This window comes from Corvus kubaryi, unplaced genomic scaffold (assembly GCF_017639235.1).
Source record: "Corvus kubaryi isolate FWS band 111438036 unplaced genomic scaffold, C.kubaryi_AGA036_p1.0 68, whole genome shotgun sequence".
In the NCBI taxonomy this organism is placed as follows: Eukaryota; Metazoa; Chordata; class Aves; order Passeriformes; family Corvidae; genus Corvus; species Corvus kubaryi.
The window spans coordinates 9514796-9539537 of record NW_024582056.1 but is presented as its reverse complement, the minus strand read 5'-3'; the positions used below and the strand labels follow the sequence as shown (position 1 = coordinate 9539537).

Sequence of the window (24742 nt, the reverse complement as noted above, 5' to 3'; positions counted from 1 at the left end):
TAAGCTTTCTAGTCAGTTAAGTGGCACAAGGGGTTCTCAGCATCCCTGAGCACAAAAATGTGTCTAAAGCGTAAATGTGCTGTCATTTTGTGCAGCAAAGCAAACAGTTTAGGGGACACAAGTGGTAGCAGGACTCTTGGTTGACCTTATTTTATGCTCTCTCCTCCAGTCTCTTTTCTAGAACCAGTGTATAGCATGATCATCAGATAAAAAACTAAATCAGATCTTAAGGATCTATGAGTTTAACAGGAAATATTTTCTGAAAAATAGTTTCTTTCCTATACCTTGATTGTAATGGGATATTCAATATAAAGGATGCTATGAAAACAACTAACAAATCATCCTAACCTTCCTGGTTTAATAAATATGTATTTACCTGCCAGTTAGATGCATTCTCACCTGCAGCTGGGAAATGTGCAATACTTCTTTGCACTTAAAAAATGCTGTATTTTGTACATCTCTCCCAGGGGAAGCATCTGTTGTGTCTGCTGTGATTACAAGGTGACTGCCAGCGTGAGAGTTCAAGGTAGCAGTGAGAATATTTTGAGAAAGAAGTGAGCCTGTCTGGTTGAGGTGAGAGTTCAAGCTAGCTGAGAGTGTTCTGAAAGATGCTGTTGTTCATTGCAGAAGCACATCACAGATGTAGCATCTCCAAAATGGACTACATGGGGAATCAGTGGGGGTGTTTGTTTTGAGAGAAAAAAGCTTATCTATGTCTATTCAATACCAGAGAGAATCGAAAATGATCCTTTAGATTATACACTATGTTTTAAAAACCTCCATACTAAAACCTCAGTAAACAGTTTTCCTTTGATTTTTTTTCAGTCAGCTACCAAGGGAAACACAAGCACTTGTTTCATAAAGCCAGGTTTACAACAGATTTCTTGGGATGTAGTATTTTCATCATCCATTCCAACCCAAAAGTTTAAAAGAAACAAATTAGGGAATGTTTTCCTTTTAACCCTAGGAAGAGTAGGAGACATTGTCGGAGAAAGACTGAAATAGCTCAGTATGAAAAATATAAACCTCCTTTCTGAATAAATGACATGCAAGCCTTCAGGATCTGTAATGAACCAATTAATTTGATCACAACAGTAAAAAATACAGCTCCAAAGCTTTTACGGGGGAAAGATCCAGATATAATGTTTTACAGATGCACATATGCACACATACATATAAAACAATGGGAGGAGAAGTACAGAAAAGTATGTACAAAACCTCTCCTCTCCCCAGTGTACTCCTCTCCCTCCCAAGCTGTCTTTTTCCAGAGGATGTCATCCACTTTGGGAAATGTTCATAGACTCCTCAATGTGTGATTTGCTATCATTTCATTTGCTGTTTCAAGTCATGAACCTTAGGCAGAAAGAGAGAAATGCTTTTAATCGTTTCAACAATCTCTGGAGAACTTTCCATGTGGAAAGTGTTATGAACTGTCTGGTTCTCTTTCCTTAAGCTGCCAATTAGGACAAGTCTCTGCAAGCAATTACACTGCACCGTGTGGATTTCAGGAAAGCTCAAACTGAGATGCCTCAAAAGGCTATTTCATTCTTGCAGAGAATGGAGAAATTGATTCGGTCTTGTGTATACTGATGATCCTTCTGTTTGCCTAAAGCCATTGCGGAATGCACCTGCATTTCCACATTGTGGGTCAATTGCTAATACAAGCTCAGTGAAGTATAAAAGCAAAGAGATGAAAAATCATAAAAGAGAAAGGAGACAAAGGGTTTGTTGCCTATCAGTAAGTAAATGAGGCACTCTGCCAATACACTTAATCATCCTGTTGCTGCACAAATCAGTGGCAGTGTCAACGATCAAATAACTGTTCAGTTTGTAAAGCAAAAGCACTCCTGTGGGGACAGCAAACACTTTGGTGGGAACAAGCAGCTAGAAAATAAAATAAAATCATTATTGTTGCATCAGATTGAGGCTAACTTATCAGAGACAAGCACAGGAGCCACAATCTGTGCATGAATACACTTTACCAATAATGGAATTCAGGGGGAATAACTACTATACATCACTTTGAAGGTACATAGTAGAGCTCTATGTCCACTTTCATTAGTAGTTCCCTTTTTATTTTTATCACAGTAATTAGGTAGAAAAATACAGTAACCCTGAAAATTGTTTTTATGTTTGCTAGCTATTATTATAAAGGACTATTATCAGAGGTGAATGCCTCTAGGGATTAAGATTATACGAGGCTGAAACTCAAGAAAAGAGTAATTTATCTAGATAACACTTGTATTTTTCAGAAAAATTAAAAAGCATTTAGTCAGTTAACTCCTTTTAGTGTTTCATATGGTTTTCTTTATCCCCCTATGAAGCAGCAACACAGGAGACCAAACTGAACAATGAAGACATTTCCATCATAAAATTAAAAAGAAAAAAACTACCAAAATAAATCCCACCCCCAAAATGCAAGAAATAAGAACAACTGTAAACACTTGACGTTTTGAATGGATTTGCTTTCCTGCCATTGACATCAGTGTTCCCGAGGTAGCTGCAGAATATTTCATCAGATACTTCAGCTTTGACTAGAATTATCACTGTATTGGTACAGCTCAACACTGTGACCCAAAGACTGTTGGGGTACTGAATATTAAAGGGAACTGATGAGACGTAAACTACAACATGAAAGCTAAATCAGGGCACCAGGCATGACAAAGCAAACTAAATTACCAAGAGTACCAGGAAGATTAAAGAGACTTGAGGTCTGCTAGGAAAAGTTTAGAAAGAGTCCAGGCTAACAGTAGTAAAATTGCAGACCATGGAAGAGAACTGCATGTTGAATAATCAAAGGTCAATGAGTAGTCGAAGATTAATGTTCCTCTCTGTTCAGACCCAATGTAATATACCTATCAGGAAAAAAAGAAAGTATTTTTACATTCTAAAAATACAGATCTACTTTACTCAAATAACTCTATTGGGATCCCTAAGAAGTCATGTGACCTGACAGAGAGCAAAGCTCTGAAATCCAGGTCATCTTTCTGCAGTTTCTGAAGAGAGCAGAAAGAGAGCTCCCAAGGACTTTCTGCCCCTTGATTGCAGTGTTCTGTTCTCAGAAATGATCCTATCTGGTAGCCTACCAGCAAGTTCTCTACATCTTTGTGTCAGGACAAGAGAAAAGTATTAACTGGTTACTCTTCTCTTGCTCCACAACCTTAGTCAAGCTTAAAGAGAAAGAAAAAAATCCAGTGGGTAAAGATACAAAGTTAAATAAATAAATGAGAGAAAAAGAAAACAGTGTTAACAGAAGTTATCATAAACAGGAAGGTAAAACTGATAAGGAACTGCCCTTGCATCTCATCATTCTTGTTCTGCAGTACAAGTAGGTACTGCATATCCAAAATGATCTGAGAACTACTTTTACAATCAGTTTTCCAAACACTGTAACTTATATAATTAAGAAAAAAAAACTTTGGGAAAAAAGTGACACATCTCATGGGAAGCAAATTGCTTATAGTAAGGGATCACTTTGAGCATGAAGCCACCATGAGCTACTGTGCTCCCATTTCACATATGGATGTCCATGCTTATTTCCTCATGATGTCCGTGATACAAGTGCTTGCAGCAGCAGATCTTGCTTCTTGAATATTGTCCTGTCCCTCCAATTTTGTCTTCTGTCCCATACAGCCAATATATTTTCCCTCAACAATTGATGCTCATCTATGAGGTGTTTCTATGCAGGTAAGAATTCCTGACAGAATAAAGCATTGGTTATTTAAAAAGTCTGCCTTTGTTGATTACATAGTATGCTACAAGTGGTCTTCTGCATCCTGCCACAGAAAGATTCATAATATTACTATTTTGGAGAAAATGAAAATAAGCTTTTTCACTTTAATGCAAAAAAAACTTTCTCCTGGAACAGCCTGATGAAACTCCAAAGGGTTAATACATAAATAACTGGAGTCATCAGAAAAGTCTGACAAGGAACCCACTATACGTCCTTGCCTGATGAGAGAAGATTGATAAGCTAGACGTCTGCTGCTTTAGAAAATAATTACTCATTATCTTCAAGTGTCTGGATGGTAAGGAGCTTGAAACTCTTACTCATACTACTCTTTGAAGCAGCTGCACTGACCTTGTGTCTAAATTGGTTCTTTTTATGTTTTTAGTTTCTTTATCTAATAATTTACTTAATGGAGCTCTTGCTCCCATGAGTCAGATTTCTCTAGCATGCAATTAACAAAATAAATGCAGTTGTTTGTCTAAGGAACAAAGACCAAGATAGCACCGAGCCTATCTCAAGAGATCAGGCCAATGACCCAAAAACCCCATTCACATGGGTATTGTACCTGTACATTAGGGATCAAAGGCAGGGATATTCAGTTGTCTAACCAAAGAGCCTCCTCATTGCCTGCTGAGCATGACCAAACATGGAACAGAAAGGACAGGAGCTAGAAAAACCAGCCAAGGAATGCTACAGTCTCAGGAGACTGATACTGACTTCAACAGAGCAGCACTTGTTCCTCACGTTACAGAGCCAAAGGATAAGAAAGGAGGAGGGTCAGTAGAACTGCTACCTTGGACTTGCAGAGGCCAAACTCTGGGCTGTGTAGGAGACTGATTCACAGAGTCCCTTGGGAGACAGTACTGAAGGGCAAAGAAGTCCAGGAAGGCTAGACAGTCTTCAAGTAGAAAATCTTAAAAGCTTGTTTCTGTTGTTGACAGGAACAAGTCATCCCTATATGTTGAAAGATGAGCTGGTGGAGAAGGCCACTGGCCTGGCTGAACAAAGAGCTTTGTTGGAGTTCAGGAAAAGACAAGGAGAGTTTTTACCTGCCCTTTGGAAGAAGGGAGCTCAGGAGGACTATTACACAGATGTTTTGAGGCTTCAGGGAGAAAATCAGAAGGGCCAAAGCCCAGCCAGAACTTAATCTGGCTACTACTATATAAGACAACGAAAATGTTTCTATAAATACAGCATTAACAAAAAGAAGGCTAGGGAGACCCTCAATCCTGTATTGGATGCAGGGGGAACATAGTGACAGGGGATGAGGAAAAGGCAGAGGCACCTAATGCCTCCTGCACTGCCTGGAAAATGGCCCAGCAGAAAAGGACCTGGGGGTGCTGGTTGACAGCAACTGAACAGGAGCCAGCTGCGCCCAGGTGGCCAAGAAGGTCAAAGGCATCCTGGCCTGTATCAGCAACAGTGTAGAAAAGGAAGTTGGCCATCCTGTCATTAAAGCAGATGAGGGAAGTTCATAAAGCCCGTAAAGTAACTGAGACAGAAGACCGAGTGCACAGAAGGGACTAAGCAAGGCCCAGAGCAGGTGTGCTACCTGTTCCAACGTAAGCCATTGTCTTGCCAGAAGAAATATAGCAAATCTTGTTTCTTGGTTTTAAAAGACAGGTATTGCCTATGTAAGTTATGATAGTTTTCTGGTTTTTTTTCTGAAGGATCATACAAATGAAGGGTTTTTTAAGGTATTTTTAAGGGTTTGACAAAGCTAAGGAAATGCTACTTGTGGTGACAACACTGTGTTATCAACTGCAAGTAATAGAAAAGGTAATATTGTAGGACCAGAGGCAATGGGCGATAACTGAAACAGGACTTTTGCAGAACAGCAGGAATTGCTTTTTCACTTGTGAGGGGGACTGAGCACTTGCACAGGTTGCCCAGAGAAGTTCTAGAGTCTCCACCCTTGGAGACATTCAGAAAACCATCTGGACATGGTCCTAGGCAACTGCCTCTAGGTGGCCTTGCTTAAGCAGGAGGTTGGACCAGATGACCTCCAGAGGTCCCTGCCAACCTCGGCTCTTTTGCAATTCTTTGAGTTCAGGGCAACAGGTCTGGCAATACTGCAGTGAGGTCTGGCAGACAAACTGACAGCAGCCTAAATTCAGCTGTCAGATACATAACAGACAGACACAGTAATAAGCAGATATCCTAATATTTCCTTTCCTCCTGAGAGGGTAATTTTATTCAGAAGGGACATAACCTTGGATGCTTCACATTGTTAACTTGAGGACATTTTGCATATAACTTTTTACAGGCTCGGGAGAGTTAATGAGTTAATAGCCGATTGACCAAGGTGAAAACTAAAAAGAACTTGCCAGTTTTATTTTCACCATCTGAGGAAAAGTACTAGTGCCAGACTACATATAAAAAGACATCTTTTACAGGATGACTCTTGTAATTTTAAACCATGTAATTTTTTCAATCCAAGGCATTAAAATAATTATATGAAGTTGCAGAAAGAACTTCTGGTTTGAAGAGTTATAGTGGGAGAGATTTCTTAATAAGCAGGCAATTGTCTTCAGAATACAGCTGAGGGAGTCAGAAAGTCTCCTTTTTTTTTATTCTACATTTTTGCACCAATTTGGTTAAACACAAATTAAGTGGCAAAGAAAAATAACAGAGCTCCCAGTGAAAGTCAATACCTAATGGGAAATAAAGAGTTTGCACTGCTTCCAAAGGCATGTCTCTAACCTTATTTGTTCAGGGGAAACTCCAGCTAAGATTGATGAGGAAAGTGTTACCCTAGGTTTTTTTAATTCATATTTCTAAGCAGCTTTAATATTCAAGTTCACATTAAATGTAATTACAAAAAGTCTATTCTTTGAAAAGAAAATCTTAGCGTGGCAGTGAGAGGAAGCAAAGCCAAACCCAATGGCCACGCTTTTCACGTGCTGCTCCTTCTGTCTGCAGGATGTTTAGGATACCATGAAATTACCAAGGTTAAGACTCGATGGGATAAAATGTTTTGGGAAGCAATGACTTCTCTAAAAGAGAAACCCTCCCAGCCCCAGGGAGCAGCTGAGCTCTGCAGAAGGTGGTAGGTGGGTGCAGATCCAGTGCTGACAAGCTGCCCCACTGCTGTCAGGTAGCAGCACTGTGCTTGGAGTGTGTACTAATGGCAGCCACCAACCCTGTCAGGAGGGGAGCATGCAGTGACCTCCTGCTGATGTCACAGGTCACTGTGCAAGGCAGCAGTTAGGCCTTAAGCAAAGTGGTACCCTGGCAGCGATATGGAAAATGTTAATTTGCCCAGTCTTTCCAAAAGACTTACATATTTGGCTGTCTCCATAGATATTACTCCAGACGGGCCATTCCTATTTTTCACAGATGCATCAAGTAAGCACACGAATAAAAAAAGAGATCGCTCTGAGGACATACATGTAATTTTCCATTACAGAGATGGTTCTTCTCCTTCAGATTCCAATACCAGTGTCCTCCTTATGGGATGACATCTTGATGCAGAACAGTGAGATGAACAAATGTACATGTTTATGTGAAACAGCCTCTTCCAAAACGAGTTCTACTTTGTATATAAGCTGTCTATCTTTTTCAAAACCAGAATATACACCAAAGTGAAGATATGCAGTCATAAACTATGCCAGCTTAAATTTTCACATTGAAGATATTCTTCCTCATACCTCAAAATCAGTGTCCTGTTTTACTGATAAACTTTCCTTTGGATCTCTTAATGTATTTGTCACTAAGATGCTCCTTTTCTGATTTTTTACAGACTGTGCTTGGTCTAATAATAATTGCACTGACCAAATATTGCATTAGTCACTATAAAAAACTCCCAAGTTTTACTTTGCAGATGGGTAATGTATGTCAAGACTTTAGTCCAAAGTGCTTCATTTTGACATAGAAAAATTGTATGTAAATGTAAGTATGTCACACTTTTTTCTTTTGTTGGTATTTAGCTTTAAAAGGAATTCCTGCAACTGAAGCAGTGCTAAAAATGTCCTACAGATTATGTTTCACCGTGTGCACGTGTTGATTTTATGTGTATGTATCACTGAGAAACTATATTCCCTGGAACAGTGAAAACTTTCAGCCTTTCTGAGCTATTAATCCTTAAAGCTACATACTACTGCTTTCTTTTTGTGCCTGAAATTCTCCAAAGTAGTCTAGCGGATTTAGACACATATCGCCTGTTAATTCCAGTTGCAGACATTTATCTAAATCCCCTACACAACTTTTTATTTTTTAAAAATTACTCAGACTTCCTTTTATCTGCTCATTTTCTCTCCGTAATAGCACTGGCTAAGCACTGCCTGTGTTAAAAATATTACCTCTTGGCCACCCAAGAGGATTAGACAGCTTTGTACCACAGGCACCAAGACGGTGAAACAGCTAGGAAGGAATTATACAAGTGTATCAACTGCACAGTATTTTCTTCCAGAAGAGATGTATCTTCAGCAGTGTGTCAGCATGCCCAGTATGCTGGGTGCCTCATACAGTCTGTGATTCTTCTGGCATTAAAATAATGCTCATTGGAAAAAGCCCACAACCGCTATTGCTATTAATATTAATAGCAGCATTACTTATCTTTATACAGTTTGCTCTTCTCTCAGTCCATCATGAAGTTCTTCTTAAAAGAATTAAAGTAAAAAAAAAAAAATTCCATTCTTTATACAATTACTGTTTGTTGGAGGAACTAAAAAAATTTAAATCTCCCTAGAAATGACCTCTTCTTTTAAGAGTTTTCTATCTTTTATTTCAGTCATTTTATATCTGGGCTGCAGCAATGGAAAGGAGAGGTCAAAAGGTGGAAACATCAATGCTTATGTAATCCCCAAAGAGGATTACTTCCCTCACAAAAATGGCTAGTATGACATGTGAAATTAAGGATATTCATTCTGTGTCTGCACATCCCTTGTAATAGAATTGGTGAATCTTTAGAAAAATAGAGCAATATGAGAACAATTCAGCTTTTCCCATGGTATCAGCATAGATAGTATTAAAGTCCAAAACTGTTTTTCTAAGCCAGCACTCGCCAAAGAGCTCCAAAGCCTTCCTTCCTCTCCCTGTACACTTCTGCCAACTAAAGGATGACAGGTATACAGATTTATTAGAAATGGGAGAAGGAACACCACTTGGATTTTACCACTTCTGTTAGTCCTGGCAAACATGCATGCATTATTTTCTCATTTGGACCAGGGCTACACCCATTCCCAGATGGATAGAACACATTTATTGCGTTTCTTTGCCAGGATTACACCATCTGAAGCAGTCTACAACACGAGAATAATAAAACCATAATGATTTTTTAGGCACAGTGTTTACATAGGACAAAAACCACTGAACAGATATTTTGTTAAATCATTTTACATTTACTGAATGCAACAGTCAAAGATATTTTATAAATGTGGTGGAACACAATTATAAAAAAAACCAAACAAAACATCATATGCCTTGAAAGACCTAGTGAGTGTGCCAACCCAACTTCCAACAAAACTTTATGGGAAAAAGAAAACAATTTCCTAGTGTCAGTGCTAACATTTCAAAATGAATGCCTAAATTAATTGGTGTTTACATATCACATACATGATATCACATGAATGCCCAACCGCTTAAAACCCAACAGGATACTTTCTGAGACATAACTTTGATCAGTGCATTTCCCCATACATGACTGTTTTCGTTGTAAATGACAAATATTCCTGCTGAAAGTTAATTTAAAATCAATGTGTTATAGTTACACCATAGATTTAGACAGTTAGTACTTTAACCCAATTAAACCAGTTTACCACCAGGAAAGTTGCCCTAAAATGTAAACAAAGTTCAATGTTATCTTGAATTTTACTGATCTGTTCTAAATATTTAAGTATTTTCTTAAATTTTTCATTCAACTTACTGCAACTAATACATGAAAGAAAAATGGATCTTTTGACTATAACTGAAAAGTAGATTTAGCTGGAATAATTGATTGCACATTTCCTCACTCATTGGATATATTTAATCATCTTGTGGATGTATTTTAATAATTTCTTATTTTTAAAAAAAGTAGATGCTAAGATTACTTGTTTTGGTGTCACATCATTTATGCTTTGCTCTGCTGTGCCCTGGCTTCTCCTCAGGGACTGAATGTCAACCAGTTTCTGCAGTGACAAAACAATATGGTTTCATTTGATTGCCAGTGGTGGCATTTTTGGCTCATTTTTTATGGCTCTGTCACCCAGGTTCATAAAGAACTGGTTCTCCTCATTTGGATATTGGTTTTCAGTGGCAATTTTTCATACTTGACATGACTGATGTAATCTTCGCTGCTGTATGCTGACATTTGCTGTGATATGACTACCTAGGACTTGAAATACTACCTCAAATTTGACTGCAGATAGTTTTACAAAAACAGAAGGTTATTCCACTACCAGAAGCAATTACATACATTTATATCACCAACTTGCTGTCAGCTGTAGGGTTGTTTCAGAACTGAAGAGGAAATACATATTGGGTTAATATTCCTACCTTCCAACTCCCAGCAGCCAAGTTCTGCAGTGCCCCTGCTGCCCCCTCCAGCGTGTCTGGATTGGAGCACTCAGAAAGAAGTGTGAGGTAGGGTTTGACTATTGAAGGGTGCCACAGCATCTGGATTCCTTTGGGTGGTTCTGCACAGTCTGGGAGAGGTCCTACGCCATCCCACTGTTGGAAAGCACAAATCAGATTGTCAGCAAGGAGCAGTGAAATATGCTTGAGAATTGCCTCAGTTGAAACTGTAACATCTATGAAGGCATCTGCCCATAAACAGATGTTCTCAATTTTTGCACATCGTGATTCTTTGTAGAGGAACCAAATTTCCTACTCAACATTCCTTATAGACAAGCTATAAGATTGGCAGAAATCCCAATGTTTTAGCTAGCTGACATAACAAAACCACTTTTCACTGCATGTATTTTTTTCTGTGGGAACAGAAGCCCAATGAACGTATCTTAAGAGGCAAATCTAGAACTTGCATGGGGAGAAGAGATTATCTTTTCACATCCTGCTCAGTTCTCCACATTCTCTCTTCTCATGAGAGGAAAAACAACAATGAATGCTACTATAGAAAACTAAATCATTCAAGGCCATAAGCCCTCCATCCCATGAAAGGCACAAGTGTGACAAGTCTTCCTCAATTGCCCAACTTCTGGTTTCTCACAATGTGAGTGCAGTAGGTATTCCACCAGCCAGCCAGCTGTGTAGTCTGAGACTCCAGTGCCATTGGTAGAACCAGCTCTCACAACACACACAGTTCCTCTCATCACATACAGAGTTTTGCCATGAAAAACAACACAAGTCTGATATCCAACATGTGCAATATTTAAACCTGGACAAAGAGTAGGTTACTGCACAAAGCCCACTCTTACCAGAAATAAATACTTTATTCCAGGAGGACAGGGATTCTCCTCTCCAGTGGAGCGCACAACACTTGCACCTACATATGAAACATCTCAAAGGAAAATACAGACTTTCTTTTTGCCTTTTAAACAAAAGTGGAACACACTAAATAAAATTTTAAATGGGAATCTACTTATTTATTTTGTATATTTTGTTTTGTTTTGTACAGATAAAGGGATTTAAACAATCCATGGCATTAGTGCCACTGCTAGGAACAAGGCTTAACTTTTTTATAAAATATCTTTTCTAACACCTCTGACACGTCCACATTGCATATTAAAATAAAAAGTAAACCTTTTAGTGCCTTGGGTTAGAGATTACTGTGTCTATATAAATTTAAAAAATCTGTACCAAACATTAAACATCTACTACATAGTGTAAGTCAAATTAACTCCTGGTTTAAATCTGCAACAGTTAATTTAACTAGTTATGAGTGCACAATAATACTTGCACCGGGAAAGACCTAGAATCTCTAGTTTTCAGGAAGTATCAATCATAATTTTACTTACACTAACCTTAAAAATAAAATACATGTATTCTAAGGGACGATCAATCAAGTCTTCCCTAGTAACAACTAACTCAATTTCAACAAGGTTTTGTGTGATTACTACCTTAGAATGAAAACCATTATTTTTTTCTAAATTAAAGCAGAACAAACACCAAAGTGGAAAGCTAGGAGGGACCATTTAATAGACATGAGCAGCTACTGAAAACCAGAAAGCTGCTCAGACATGAAACTCACTATGGTGGACAAATCTTACCATAGTTTAAAGGAACTGGCATAGCAATACCCAGTGATGGCTGAGAAACTAGAGGACAAATGCCTTCTGGAGAAACAATGCCTTCAAATGACACTATTATAGGGCTGTGCCTTTGAAATGTTTAATACATTTCTGCCTTTAAACCAATAGATTGTTCTCACTGCATGTGACTCAGTTCTCCTTTTTCCTCCTTATAAATCACCAGCCTTGCCAGAAATGAGCTCTTTTCAGCTCATAAAAAATACATTAAAGCCTGCTTCTTATTTTAACTCTCAGAATTCAATCATTCACACTGTCAGATTTTTTTTGAAAACAAATGAGAGACATATCTTACAGGTCAAATCTGACCTCACACCAGGTTTATGCTTTGTACCTTAGTAAGTTCACTAATGAATGACTTGTGATGTCCAAGGGCAACAATTCAGGTCTTCACTTGTCTCATTCCAACTTGCACAAATCATGCATTATGCAACTGAAGAGTGTTTGCACAAGGTATTTACTGTATTATTTCAAGGACAAAGTACCTTAAATGCATCAAATGTATAAGATCTACCCATATGAGCGGGTAAATGCCAATGTGGGGGTATAATTTCTCAGTTTTTTTATGCTCAGCTATTTACACTCTTATGATCCCAAGGACTACTAAAAATCAGCTGATATAAATAGAGCCCTATATACATGCTCATGCTGTGCTGGTACATATAAAGCACTAGAAGTGATCTAGCAGATAAATTAATATTTAATGCTGTTTTGCCATTCTGCCCAGTAATGGGAAAACATCAAAAAAAAGGAGACAAATTACTGCATTTCCCTGCCCTTCTTGCAACTCACTTTTAGCATGATTGCATTGATTTATCACCAGCTGTGAGGGAAGACCTTTTTCTCAAGACACTGTGATGCCCCAGAGTCCGTGTAACAATAATGAAAATCTTTGCTACCATGCATGCAAGCACAGTGAAGGCACAGGAAATTCAGTGACCCTGGAAAGTGTCCTGCACTGCTCTTCAGATGCGCTGTGTGTGCCCAGAGCAGCTGAGTGGCTGCACAGGGAGGGTGTCACTGTCCACCACGCCGTGCTGGTTTTGGCTGGGGTAGAGTTAATTGACCGTCACAGTAGCTGGTATGGGGCCATGTTCTGAATTTCTGCTGGAAACAATGTTGATAACTCAGAGATGTTTTAGTCACAGGTGAGTAGTACTGACAACAGTCTTTTCTGCTCCTCACACTACCCCACCAGCAAGGAGAATGGGGATGCACAGAGTTGGGAGGGAATACAGTCAGGACAGCTGACTCCAGCTGACCAAGGGGACATTCTGTACCACATGGTGTCATGCTCAGAGTATAAAGCTGAGGGAAGAAGAAGGAAGAGAGGACATTAGGAGCAATGGAATTTGTTTACCCAAATCACTGTTATGTGTGATGGAGCCCTGCTTTCCTGGGGATGGCTGCCCATGGGAAGTGGTGAATGAATTCCTTCCTTTGCTCTGCTCGCATGTGGGGCCCCATTAAACTGTTTTTATCTCAACCCATGTGTTTTCTCACTTTTACTCTTCTTCGCCCCCGCCCCACTGAGCGAGCGGCTGTGTGGGTTTAGTTGCTGACTGGGGTTAAACCACAACACCTGCTGTGCCTGTGGCAGCCTCTTCGCTGTAGGGTTTAGTAGCTTCTGGTGTCTTTTGCATAGCTGAGACCAGTGCCTGAAGCTGTACAGCCCGGCTGTTGCAGGGCCTGTAGAACTGACACAGATAAGCAAAGAAGCTATTGAAAAGGAGACTTGCCCAATCTTCATTCATTTATTTTGTATTCCATAAACATCAACTGCCTGAGCAATAGAAATGTTTTTCCCCAAGTGGTATTAGAGTCCATATTAAAATAGTGGTTAAGGCATGGCAGAAGTTGCTTTGCAGTTCGCGCTGCCAAATATTAATGAGCTGAGGCAGCATCCTCACCCAGTAAACACCTCTACCCAGTAAATTAGTGGAAGAGTTACTGTACTGTTGCAGCCCATCAAGAATGATCAGGAAGGTCTATTTGAGATAGACTGGGGCTGCAGTAGGAGCCTCTGAAAAAGAGGACAACATGCAATTACTCTTCCTAGATATACTAAGGAGGGAAAAAAAAAGTCATAAACAAATATTCCTTCCAGGCTTCCCTCCTTCAGCTGAAATTACCCACATATATTGTGGTTGAAGCTGACAAATTGCTTGTTACGTGGGTGAGATACAAATCGCTCATTTCCTGAGACTAGTGCAAAGAAAGGATGAAAGTCAAGAAAAATAAAAAGCCAAATACCAAGATCTTTTAAGAAAAACAGACTTTTGATAGTAAGAGTACTCTAATAAAATTTCCCAATTTTCCTATTAGTAAGGAACTTTGGGAGGAGAAAAAGACCACTCATGGAGATGCTCTCCTGTGCCGCACAACAGATTATCTATCACCACATTTCTCATTTTAATGAAAGTAAGTACATATTTATAGTGCAATTGTACTGAATACCTGGGAAGGCTTCAACTCAGTAAGAGAAGAACACTCTGCAAATTTTGGGGTTTGCTATCAACTTCAAATTGGTAGGGTTTGCTTTTAAATAGATATCACAGGACAGTAGGTTTTCCCGTGATAACAATACAACAGTGTTTTATTTTAATTTATTACATATGAATACTTCCTTTCCCCCAGTCTGCACAAAATACCACTACTAACAAAAGAAAATCTAGGAAAAAATTAAAGCAAACTCCAGCAATGTCTAAAACCGCCCAGACCTCTCCCCAATGATCCTAGACATTTGAGATTGTCTGACAACACTTGAAGCAGAAGTGACAAAATTCATATGAGCAATTACAAAGTGCTCACTAAAACCACTTTTGAAATGCCAAAGACTTTTAAACTAACAGGCCCGCTAAGAAGACACTAGTATCTCATCCTGCATGTCTTAGTGGCTGTGACAGTCCCTGCCAGCTGTCCCAAGACATGTCAGTCCAAAAACCTCTTTTGGACACCTTTGTCCAAGAGGTGCATTGGCCAATGCTGCCAAGGGCAGAAATTGAAAATTCAGCAACAAAAATTCACCAAAGTTACAGAGCTTTATTTCAGGGATGATGGGAATCCATGCAGCTGATACACAGGAGGAAGGAATACTACTATTTACATCAAGTGAAACTTCAGTTTAGACATCCAGGCCTAAATAAAGGTGGTGAATATAAATGCAGGTGTCAACTGACACAGAGACTACAGGAGCATGGTGAGAGAGAGCAGAGCTCATTGCATAAATAATGGTACCATTCCCAGTTTGATGCAACAACATTTACAATTATAGGAAAGGTGTTTGAAATGCTTTCAGAACATTTCAATGCATTGAATCGTTATAATTAATCTCAGATATTAACAAATCTAAATTGTACTTTAGATTATACATTACACTCTTAAAACAGTTGTCAATGCCTTTATTCAACTTTATAATATTATTTTATCTAAGAAAAAAAATATTAATTCAGTTTGTGCATTTTGTCTTTGCTTAAAACCAGACCCCTCCCAAATGAAGGAGGATGGAGTTAAACCCAGGAAAAACAGTCCCTGGCACATCACTACATGCCCTTCTCCTCTGCACAGAAGGCTAAAGCTAACTGGCTTTGCAGTATATTCCACAAATTGACAAATACAAATTACATTTAATAACCCTGCAGTTTTGACTTTGAAAACAAATTGGCCATATGTGACACTGAGTAGCTCACAGAGTATCTGGGGAGATGCTGCATATGCAAGCTGGAAAGTAGAAATAGTTTTCAAAAAGCTCTGTAAGGAATCGCTCAAGAGAGTTGATTCTTGCTGTTCAAGGCTGGCATAACCACCTTGTGCAAGACAAGGAAGCAACAAGTGGAAATAATATTCTTTCTGAGCAAGGACATATTGGCAACACAGCCCTTCATCCCTCATCTCAGTTCAAATTATTGGTTAAACCCAGGAGCCACCAGCATTTCTCTGTTTCTGTGCTTATTATTAGCTTGGTGTGGCTTGGTAGAGTATTGAAGAATGCTTGGTAAAGCAGTGGTCTCACCACATGAAAAGACATATCTGGCAGGTTTATTTTTTATGCTTTTTGAAATATTATGGCCTTAAACCTGTTATTTCACCTACACAGAAGAATTTATAGGCCATTTAGCAAGCATGCTAAAGAGGTGTGCCAGTCAATTCTTAATGATATATAACTTGAAATGTTGCTGTTATACCTTAAGGCTCCTGACAGAAGGTGAAAAAGAAGGTCAGGCTCATTTCAGAAGTGTCATTTCCAATCAAAAAATAGACTTTGGGGCTAGATTCTGGTTTGACAAGAATGATCACAGATGGGGAACTTGAGAGGAGCATGAAGCCAAGAAGTCAACCTGTTTTTCTTAGGGAAGAAAGGAAAAGAAATGAAATAGTGCCACATGTATACATAATGGGCTGTATAACAAGAAATAAAATAAGGCTTAATGACAACTCCCTGGCATTTTTTTACTGAAATTGGACCATACACCTGATTTGCCCTAACTGCTTTCTGTCATAATCCTTGTTTCTTGTACAGCTCAAAGAATAAACCTGTTGGTAGCAGTGAGCATGCCAGCAGCATGAACAACAACATTTTCAGCAGTGGGAGGATCAGTTTCCATCTGAAGGCAGAGAGGTTGATGTCTACAAGGTCTTAGTCGGAGATGAAGGGCTCTGTGGCTGGAGAGCTTATTGGGGTGAAGGTTCAGTACCAGCTGATCACAGGTAAACAGCAGAGAAAAACTAACAAACACAGCTGACAGAAGAGAATTACAGCCCTAGAGGTTTGAGACAGAAGTCAGGTGAGTCTCATTTATCTTTCCTGAGGCCTTAACAGAAGTTTCGCTTTCTGTGTTTCCATAGATAAAACCAGTGCTATACTTAGATTTTATCACAAACCTTCAGAAGGTTTGGGCCTCTTCTAACATTCAATATGTGTGACAAAGCAGATGCCTCAGGAACCTCTCTCAGCTCTGGTGAAATGATTGTGGGCTCTTTTAACACCACCCACCTTTATTCTGAAATGAGGAGAACATTTGTTTCCTGTGATCCGAAGGGAACTCCTTAAGGAAAATAATTTGAAAGGTGTCATTAAACCTATGATCTGAACAAAGACACATGTCTTATTTGATTTCAAGACATACAGAATTTGCATTGGTATAGACAACTGATATCATTAATAAAAAATAAATTCCAGTTTGTTCTTGAAAGGCCTTTGAAAGAAGCCACATTTTATACTACCACCCAATTCTGTTCTTCCCTTCAAGTAACTTACATGTGACTACAACAGAAACTTAATCTAGAAAAACTGGGATACTTGCTTCCTAAATCATAAAACAAAGAAATTAGCTTCTACTTTCATTATAGAGAAAACCCATGAGAAAGTGACTTTAATATCAAGTTTCTCCTGTTTTATGGTTTAAGAAACAAACTCCCCAGCTCTGTAAAGATATTTTTTTAAGTATGGAAAACTGCAGCTTCATTCACATCCTTTGTCTAAAGTGATACATCTGTTTTTCTTTTGCAACTATAGTAGTTATGCTACTACTTTTTTTACTAACACTTTTATCCAAAAATTAAAGACTACCTCATAAATGCATAAATGGAGTTCAAGAAAATACACATATTAATGAAGAAACTAAGTTACAGCAATAATGTAACAGGAAAATTTCAAAATTGTATTCACTAAGATACGAACATTTTTTTCTCCACGCTGTTTTGTAAATCTTATCCTCCAAGGAAGACTGAAACAGCAATTTTGTTATTCAAAAACCCCATGCACTGACAAAGAAAGGAAAAATATCTATACACGTATTTTCTGGGGATGTGAAATGTAGCAATCACAGACTGGATACTACTCCCCTGTACTGAGGTGTCATAACTGACAGATGTGGCTGTGCCCTGTGCTTTGCCTGAAAATATAAACCTCTCAAGTATTAAAGGAACCACAGGGACAAAGAAGCAGAAAGAACATGTCTTTTTACACAGTTGGACAATTGTGTCCACACTGGACAAGTGCCTCTGAACATACTTCTGTACTTATTTTTGCAAAATAAATGGACAAAAAATTACATTTACCCTTATCACAGTTTCAGTTACTTTATGCTATTAATATAAATGTGATTACATGAAAAATAGTGTTTTTCTTTTCAATTTTGGAGGGTAACTTGGGAGAACTGTTTCTGGGATGGTGATCTTGCTGCTACTGTTTTTATTGTTTTTAGTGGCACTCTAGTAAACTTGATAATATATTAATTTGATAGTATACTTCAAATCATTTGGTATGTTCAACAGTCGAGGATTATGGGGTGAAAATAACATGCAGAAGGCTCCCAAGGCTCCCTTAAAATTCCTGAACTGAGTAATATCCACATGTGAGAACCTGCATATGGCAAGACGAAGTAGGATGTAAAGGAAATTAGATGAAAGAAAGAAACATCGTTAGAAAAATGTTTCTAATACTTGTAATGCAAAGCAGTCCTGTGCACAACAGAATCAGTTCTGGAAAGAGTAAATTTATGTCCTTGCCACAGAAAAGCCTAGTGATCATAAACCTGAAAATATGTGTGTAGTTTTATTATTCTTTGGATTTAAAAAACTATATAAAACTTCCATTAGGCAAACACAAATGGCTCTGAGGAGATCTTTAACATACAACAAGCTGATAATGAGCACTCATAGAAACAGACAAAAAATATCTAAGAGCAGGCAAAAGCATGTACATTGTAAAGGTAGTCAGCCAAAAGAGTTCAGTTCCTTGTCCTGGAGGAGCAAAAAAATGCTTTTTAGGGAACCATTAAAGTACAAAGAAGCCCTATGGGAATATTTAAAGAGTCAACAGCACAGTTAGAAGTATGAATCTGAGATCCAAAAGTCACAGAAAAAATGTAAGAGGAAGACTTAAAAAAGACTTCAGATAGTGAGTGTGTGTGCATGTGTTAGTAAACAAAGCATCAAAGAGCAAGCCAAGTTGCAGTGTGACGCATTCATATCCAGACATGCTATTTTTTGCTCCTGCACTTTGAATAACTGCAAGCACAGTGTGTGAGAACTGTTAATTCAGTAACAGGGATGATGACTACTTTATGGGGTAAAATTAGTTTGCTTTGACACTTTTAATCTCACTGTAGCCTAATACAGGAATCCCAGCAAAAGGCCATAATAAACTCAAATTATCTGATGATAGGGTGTTTAACCACAAGAGTAGGTGAAATTAAAGTCTTACTAGTCATGAGTGCTGCATTTTTCAGTATCCAACTTTTAGCTTAGTAATGTTGCTGTAACTTTTCCACATTAACACAGTTTGACTTTATGAACTCAGGAGTATTTTCAGTACTGATTTACATAATTTATTCAAATACCTTGTGCACTTAATTTCTTACTCAAATAAATATTCTCTTTGAGCAATCTGAAACAGAAATAAACTACAATGCAAAAATGTGACTAAGTGTAGGAAGAGGTGAAAACTTACTGCTGCCAGCACAGGCTGTCTGAAAAAGCCCATAAATCAGTAGCCATTGTTATTGCTATTTACTGTGTGTACTGATGCAACGGTGTCCTTCTCAGCAATATAATTGTCAGTATTCTCCAAATCATAAGTTCTTAATGGGATAAAAAAGGTGATAAATACACTTTAAAAATCAACCCACCCAAAATTAAAACCTTTCAAATAACTTGAGGAAGCAATCAAGACTTTGCTTTTCAATTTTTCTTTGGTAACAGCATTAAATATATCAAAATATGAATGCTTTTTAAACATTCACTCATATTACTCGATTCAGTCCTGTACAGTTTTTTCTCAACATGTAGAGGCACAGTGTAAGACTAACTTCGAAGCAAGCAAGTGTATATATATAAGCCTGATGTTTGTTTGCATCAAAGCCCTTCTACACACATGTGGCTCTGTGGAAGCATAGTGTAAAGCATATGCAGATCACACTTTTCATTAGAAATGCTTCCTTTCGAAGAGCATTTTACGGTATTTAAGGCATTCACAGTGTACCCATGGCTACAGTTTCCAGGTGCACCACATAATGTACAACTTTCTCAAGCAAACATATTTCGTTACTCCAACATATATTCTGCTTTAAGCTCTCAGCTAATTAACAAGGGCAACAGTTTTATATATTCTGCATCATGCATTTAATTTCTAATACAGTGCGTTAATTATTTATCTTTTAAATGATGGGCACTTCAACTACTCGCAACAACACAGCTGTAAATAACTTTCATTACCTGATCTTGTGATTTCTTTTTCTTCTTCTTCTTCCCCCAGCACCCTGAACTCTCTGCATCTTTTCCATTGGCATCACCACAGAGTAATCCATCAAGTTCATCTGTTCCCATCTGCTGTCCCTGAGATGTTTCTGCAGCTAGCCTGTATGAGAGGTTCCTCAAAATGCACACACAGTTTTCAACGGTCTGAAAAGTATGACAAAAAGAAAAATACAGAAAACAAAACCAGAAAAATATTAAAAGCTTCCCCTTGCTCACTCTGAATATAAAGCAGAAGGAATTTCATCTATCTTTGCACATGCATTTTCCCAGCACAGTTCTTATGTGCACATTTCTGAGTGCTCCCCAGGTAATCACAGCTTAAGAGATTCAGAAATTTTCATGGTAACAAATCAGTAGTCTGGACAATACTTTTCTGGGAGTCTTTTTACTGTCATTCTGAATTTCACATTGGAGCCCCATGTGAAACAGATGTCAAGGTAAAAAGTGATCAAGAGAACCAGAACACTCTGAATGTCAGCAAACTCCCACCTCAGTGAATAGAAAATGCTACAAACAGAAAATGGCAATAGATTCTGGGTTTTGTCCTTTTAAAACCAGAAATAACCTTTTTTTCTGGCAAAAATTCTATGTAAATTACCATAAAATTGGGATCTGAGTTCCATTTCACAAGTACTTGTAGCATGAACAGATGATGTTTCTCCAGTCCCAGACTAGAAATATGTCTTGCTGCTTTTACTGTTTCTAGCCAGGCTGCAGACAGATACCTTGCATGCAGCCCTTCCCTTTCATCCATTTATCCCCCTAATAGGCTGTGCCTTCTGCAGAAGATGCAAGCAGGAACCCACAAATGGATGAGACCCAGTGGAGACAAATTCACTTGCAATTCAACCTAATTTCTGCAAGTCTAAAAGAAGTTCAGTTTAGACATGAAACCTACTCATTTAGTTGGCTCAATTTGGTTTGATTATCCCTAATAAGAAGGATATGAGCTTAATTTTCTGCACACAAGGAAAGCATGGTTAAAAAAGCCATTCTCTATCTATGTATATTTATTTCAACTGTTTCTAATGCTCCATGGAGATAAAAAGCAATGGCCACTACATCCCAGCTCTTTTGCTCCATTAACCCAGAATGGAATGACTGCGAGGCTTTCAGCTCTGTCGTATTCTGCCATATTCACCAGTGAGGCAAACAGATGGGGCTTCGTTTACTTTCATGTACTGCAGGAGCTTCTGCCAGGTAAGCATTCAGCACATGTTTTTTGTGATGACACAAAGTTCCAGAGGCGGTCTCAAACTCAGATTAATCGACATGGGAATATTTATTTACTGTTTTTTAACATAGATGAAATGTCACAATTTTGCAATACACTTGTACTAATTTGAAATTTCTGCCAAATATATAAACACATGTAGAAATGCATATGCATGTGTGTGTCTGTGTTTAGAAAGTGCTCTTAGTGCACCTTTCATAGCCGAAAGCTTTGCAAACATTACAGTGACCATAAGTATTTTTTAAAATTTGCTGCCTCTTTGTTTTTTTTTAACATTATTGTACATGAATTTTATTCACTTTTGATACAGTATGCTGAAGTTGAAGATTTCTATTCGTTGATTAGGATGCTAAACTTTAATTTTCTTTTTCACAAATCATAGTTTTTGCATTTAAAATTCTCATTTTGTGGAAAACATAAGCTGAGTCCATCACAAGGACAATGTTACCTTAAACTAAAAACTGATAAGCAAACTTCCAAGGCTCAAATGCAACCAACACCTTCTCTGCTAAGGTGAACTCCTACAAACCAAGAAAGCTTGTTCTAACCACACAGCTGGACAGACTTCACTCCTCCTTGACTTTCGAGGATCCTTGTATTCCTTATGCTATTTTCAGTTTCATCATAAGGGGGCTAAGTACAAGTTCACTAGTTTTTCTACTCTAGCTATTTTTAACCTACTCTGAAGCTAATGAAGTCAAAACCACCCCTGTGTTTGGGGGCTGCTCTGCAGAATGTGTCTGGGTGGGGTAGTGGGGGCTGGCAACAGCCAAGTTTGCCCAAACCCTGCTGCCAGGTGGGTGCCTGCCTTGTGGTGGGTGTCCTCTGAGCATCTCTCTACTAAACTTCTATTAATGGAAAATTGATTACAGGCTAATAGGTTGTGGGATTTTTTGGAGTGTTTTGAGTTTTTTCTGGTTTTTTTTCTTTTTTGGTTTCTTTTTAAAAAAGACAAAGCCATGCTGTTAGCCCTGCACCTCATGCTCTGAACCTCTCTTAATTCCTCTCTCCATCCCCTGAATTCCCAGGCAAATTTCACCTATTTGATTCAGGTAGTGAACAGAGACTCCTGGAGATTATTCCTCTCAAATCTATAAACCCATGGGGGTCCACGGACAATTCTGTGAAGTATTATTTGGAAATACAAACCCAGTGGGCTTTAAAACCTTGCTGCATAAAAGGCTGCTCTCCTGGAGCAAATGGACCAAGGTTGCCCTAGAGCAGCAACTGTAATTAATTTAGCACTGTATACTGAAAGCAAAAGAAACTGGCCTTTTTCTTCTTCTCTGGAATACTTTAATGCATTACAAATCTTCAATTTGTAAATGCTTGGAGTCTTTTTAATTAGGGAGTGCCTTTCACCTCTGTAGAAGCTTGTTCATATCCCAGTATTTTAAGAGAAGTAAAGTTGACATAATGAGGCATCTTAACACAGTTGTTATTGAAAGCATTCATTGATCCTCTTCAAAGAAGAAATAATGTTGGTTTTACTGCAAAACTGCCTATTAATTGCCCAATTTTTTTTTGCTTGTTTGCCTTCTAAGCCTACCTCACTCTTATTAGCTCTCCTACTGGGTACTGAAAATCAATTTTAAGGTAAAACTGGCAGAGCAATGTAAGGAACTTTACACAGAGTATGATACTTGCTCTTCTTAAATCAGTATCATATTTTCTACTTCAATGATTCAATTGAGAGGATGACATGCTTACCTGTGCACACTACATACGTAGACACAACTACAATGCTTAGCACACTAAAATAAACAGCTCAGCAGAAAAAAAGGGAAAAGATGGGCTAAATTATGCTTTGCTAAGACATTCCTCACAATTCATTAAAAAAAAAAAAAATCATGAAAGAACTGTCTCTTTATAGTCCCCATATACCCTGAATACCTGGATTTGCAGCTGAAAAGACAAAGATGACAAACCTTACTATCAATTTCACTGCTCCCCAGAGCAGACTGGATCACATACAGCAATGCATCTGTCAGGCCATCACACTCCCTCATTCTTCTGCGGGCCTCCTCTCCAGCAGAGCTGACATTCCTGCAAGGCAACAGCAAGGGTCACTATCTCCACAGCTCCCTGCCCACTGCCCCTCCTGAAACAATTCTCACAGTTCACACACAGATAAAGCACATGTTTCCTTTCCTCCTTCCATCAGTTCAGAGCTGTGAATAATGGAGACAGCTGCAAATGAGCTCAGGAAATGTAACGCAAAGGGAAACAAATGGAAGACACCAGGTCCTCCACAGGATGGGGCTGAGTGGCCAAGCAGCATGCGCCCACCTGCATGGGGAGACTCATGGCCCACTAAAATTTGGAGAAGGGCTGATAATCCTTCCTTCCTTCCTTTCTTTCTTGAAAGCATTTTTAAAATGTACATATGTGCATACAAATCAGGACTTAAAAAGTCTAGAGGTTTTGCCAAATATATCTCTTAGGAATTGAAGAGCCCAGTAGTCAGAGCTCCTGACCTGAGAGAAAAATATTATCAAAGCATAATATAAAACACCTGCTGTTGCTTGCTTCTCATTTTACATGTTTCCTTTTCTCTTTCATTTTGAGGGAACATTAATGCCCCAATCTTCTCTTTATGTAGTTATAAGTTCTTTTACATTGCAAAACATAAGGCCTCGGATTACTCTAATAATATTGTAATACTTGTGGTCCTTAGACGGGGCCAGAGGGCCTCCTGAACACATTTATATAAATCAAATTAAACCAAAATTTACTGCATAACACAATGTGTCATAAAGTTCCAAGTATTGATACACAAAGAAACAAATATGTATGAATGAGCATATACAAACAATCTATATTTGCTAATATCAATTCTCCCAGGGAAAAACTGCATTCAAATTTGCATAGCAGGTTTGATTTGGAAATGGGTGAATTAGCAATCTCAAGAATGGGATAAAACTTTTCACATAGCCTCCTTCAGTAGGGGAAGACAACCCTTTGCTGAGGTGGCTCACCTGTAGCTCTTCTCTCCCCACTAGCGAAGTTTATACAAAGAAAGAACGTAAAAGAACACACACACCAAGACCGATGTATTTAATACCAATGTGTGGAAATGGAAGGGAGGACACTGGCCCTTGAATTTTGGAAGAAGGCAAGGCACTTTCTATCTTTTATGCCATTTTCAATGACCATTGCATTAAAGATGGAAAAAGAACAGGAATCTGGGAGAGGGGTGGGGGGGTGGAAAGAATTTCAGATGGAGGAAGATGAGAGGGATAGGTTTCCTTTCAATTCTTTCTCTGCTCCACCTACTTCATCCTATTCTGCCTCCTTATTATCTAAAAAAAAAAGCATTTCCATTCCCCCAAA

General features: G+C 38.5%; 1 protein-coding gene across 5 annotated transcripts in view; it reads right to left on the bottom strand.

Moving 5' to 3' along the window:
- Positions 1–24742, bottom strand: part of CTNND2 (catenin delta 2) — a 288488-nt gene that overhangs the window by 74326 nt on the left and 189420 nt on the right. For all 5 annotated transcript variants that reach the window (XR_006019595.1, XM_042048673.1, XM_042048671.1 and 2 more), the window contains 3 exons: positions 23338–23455; positions 20134–20319; positions 10208–10381 (listed from right to left, as the gene is read on the bottom strand). Coding sequence is in view for 4 of the 5 variants with exons in the window: in XM_042048673.1 (XP_041904607.1) it covers positions 10208–10381; positions 20134–20319; positions 23338–23455 (478 nt within the window). In the remaining variant the exon portion in view is untranslated. The remainder of the gene's footprint in view (positions 1–10207; positions 10382–20133; positions 20320–23337; positions 23456–24742) is intronic.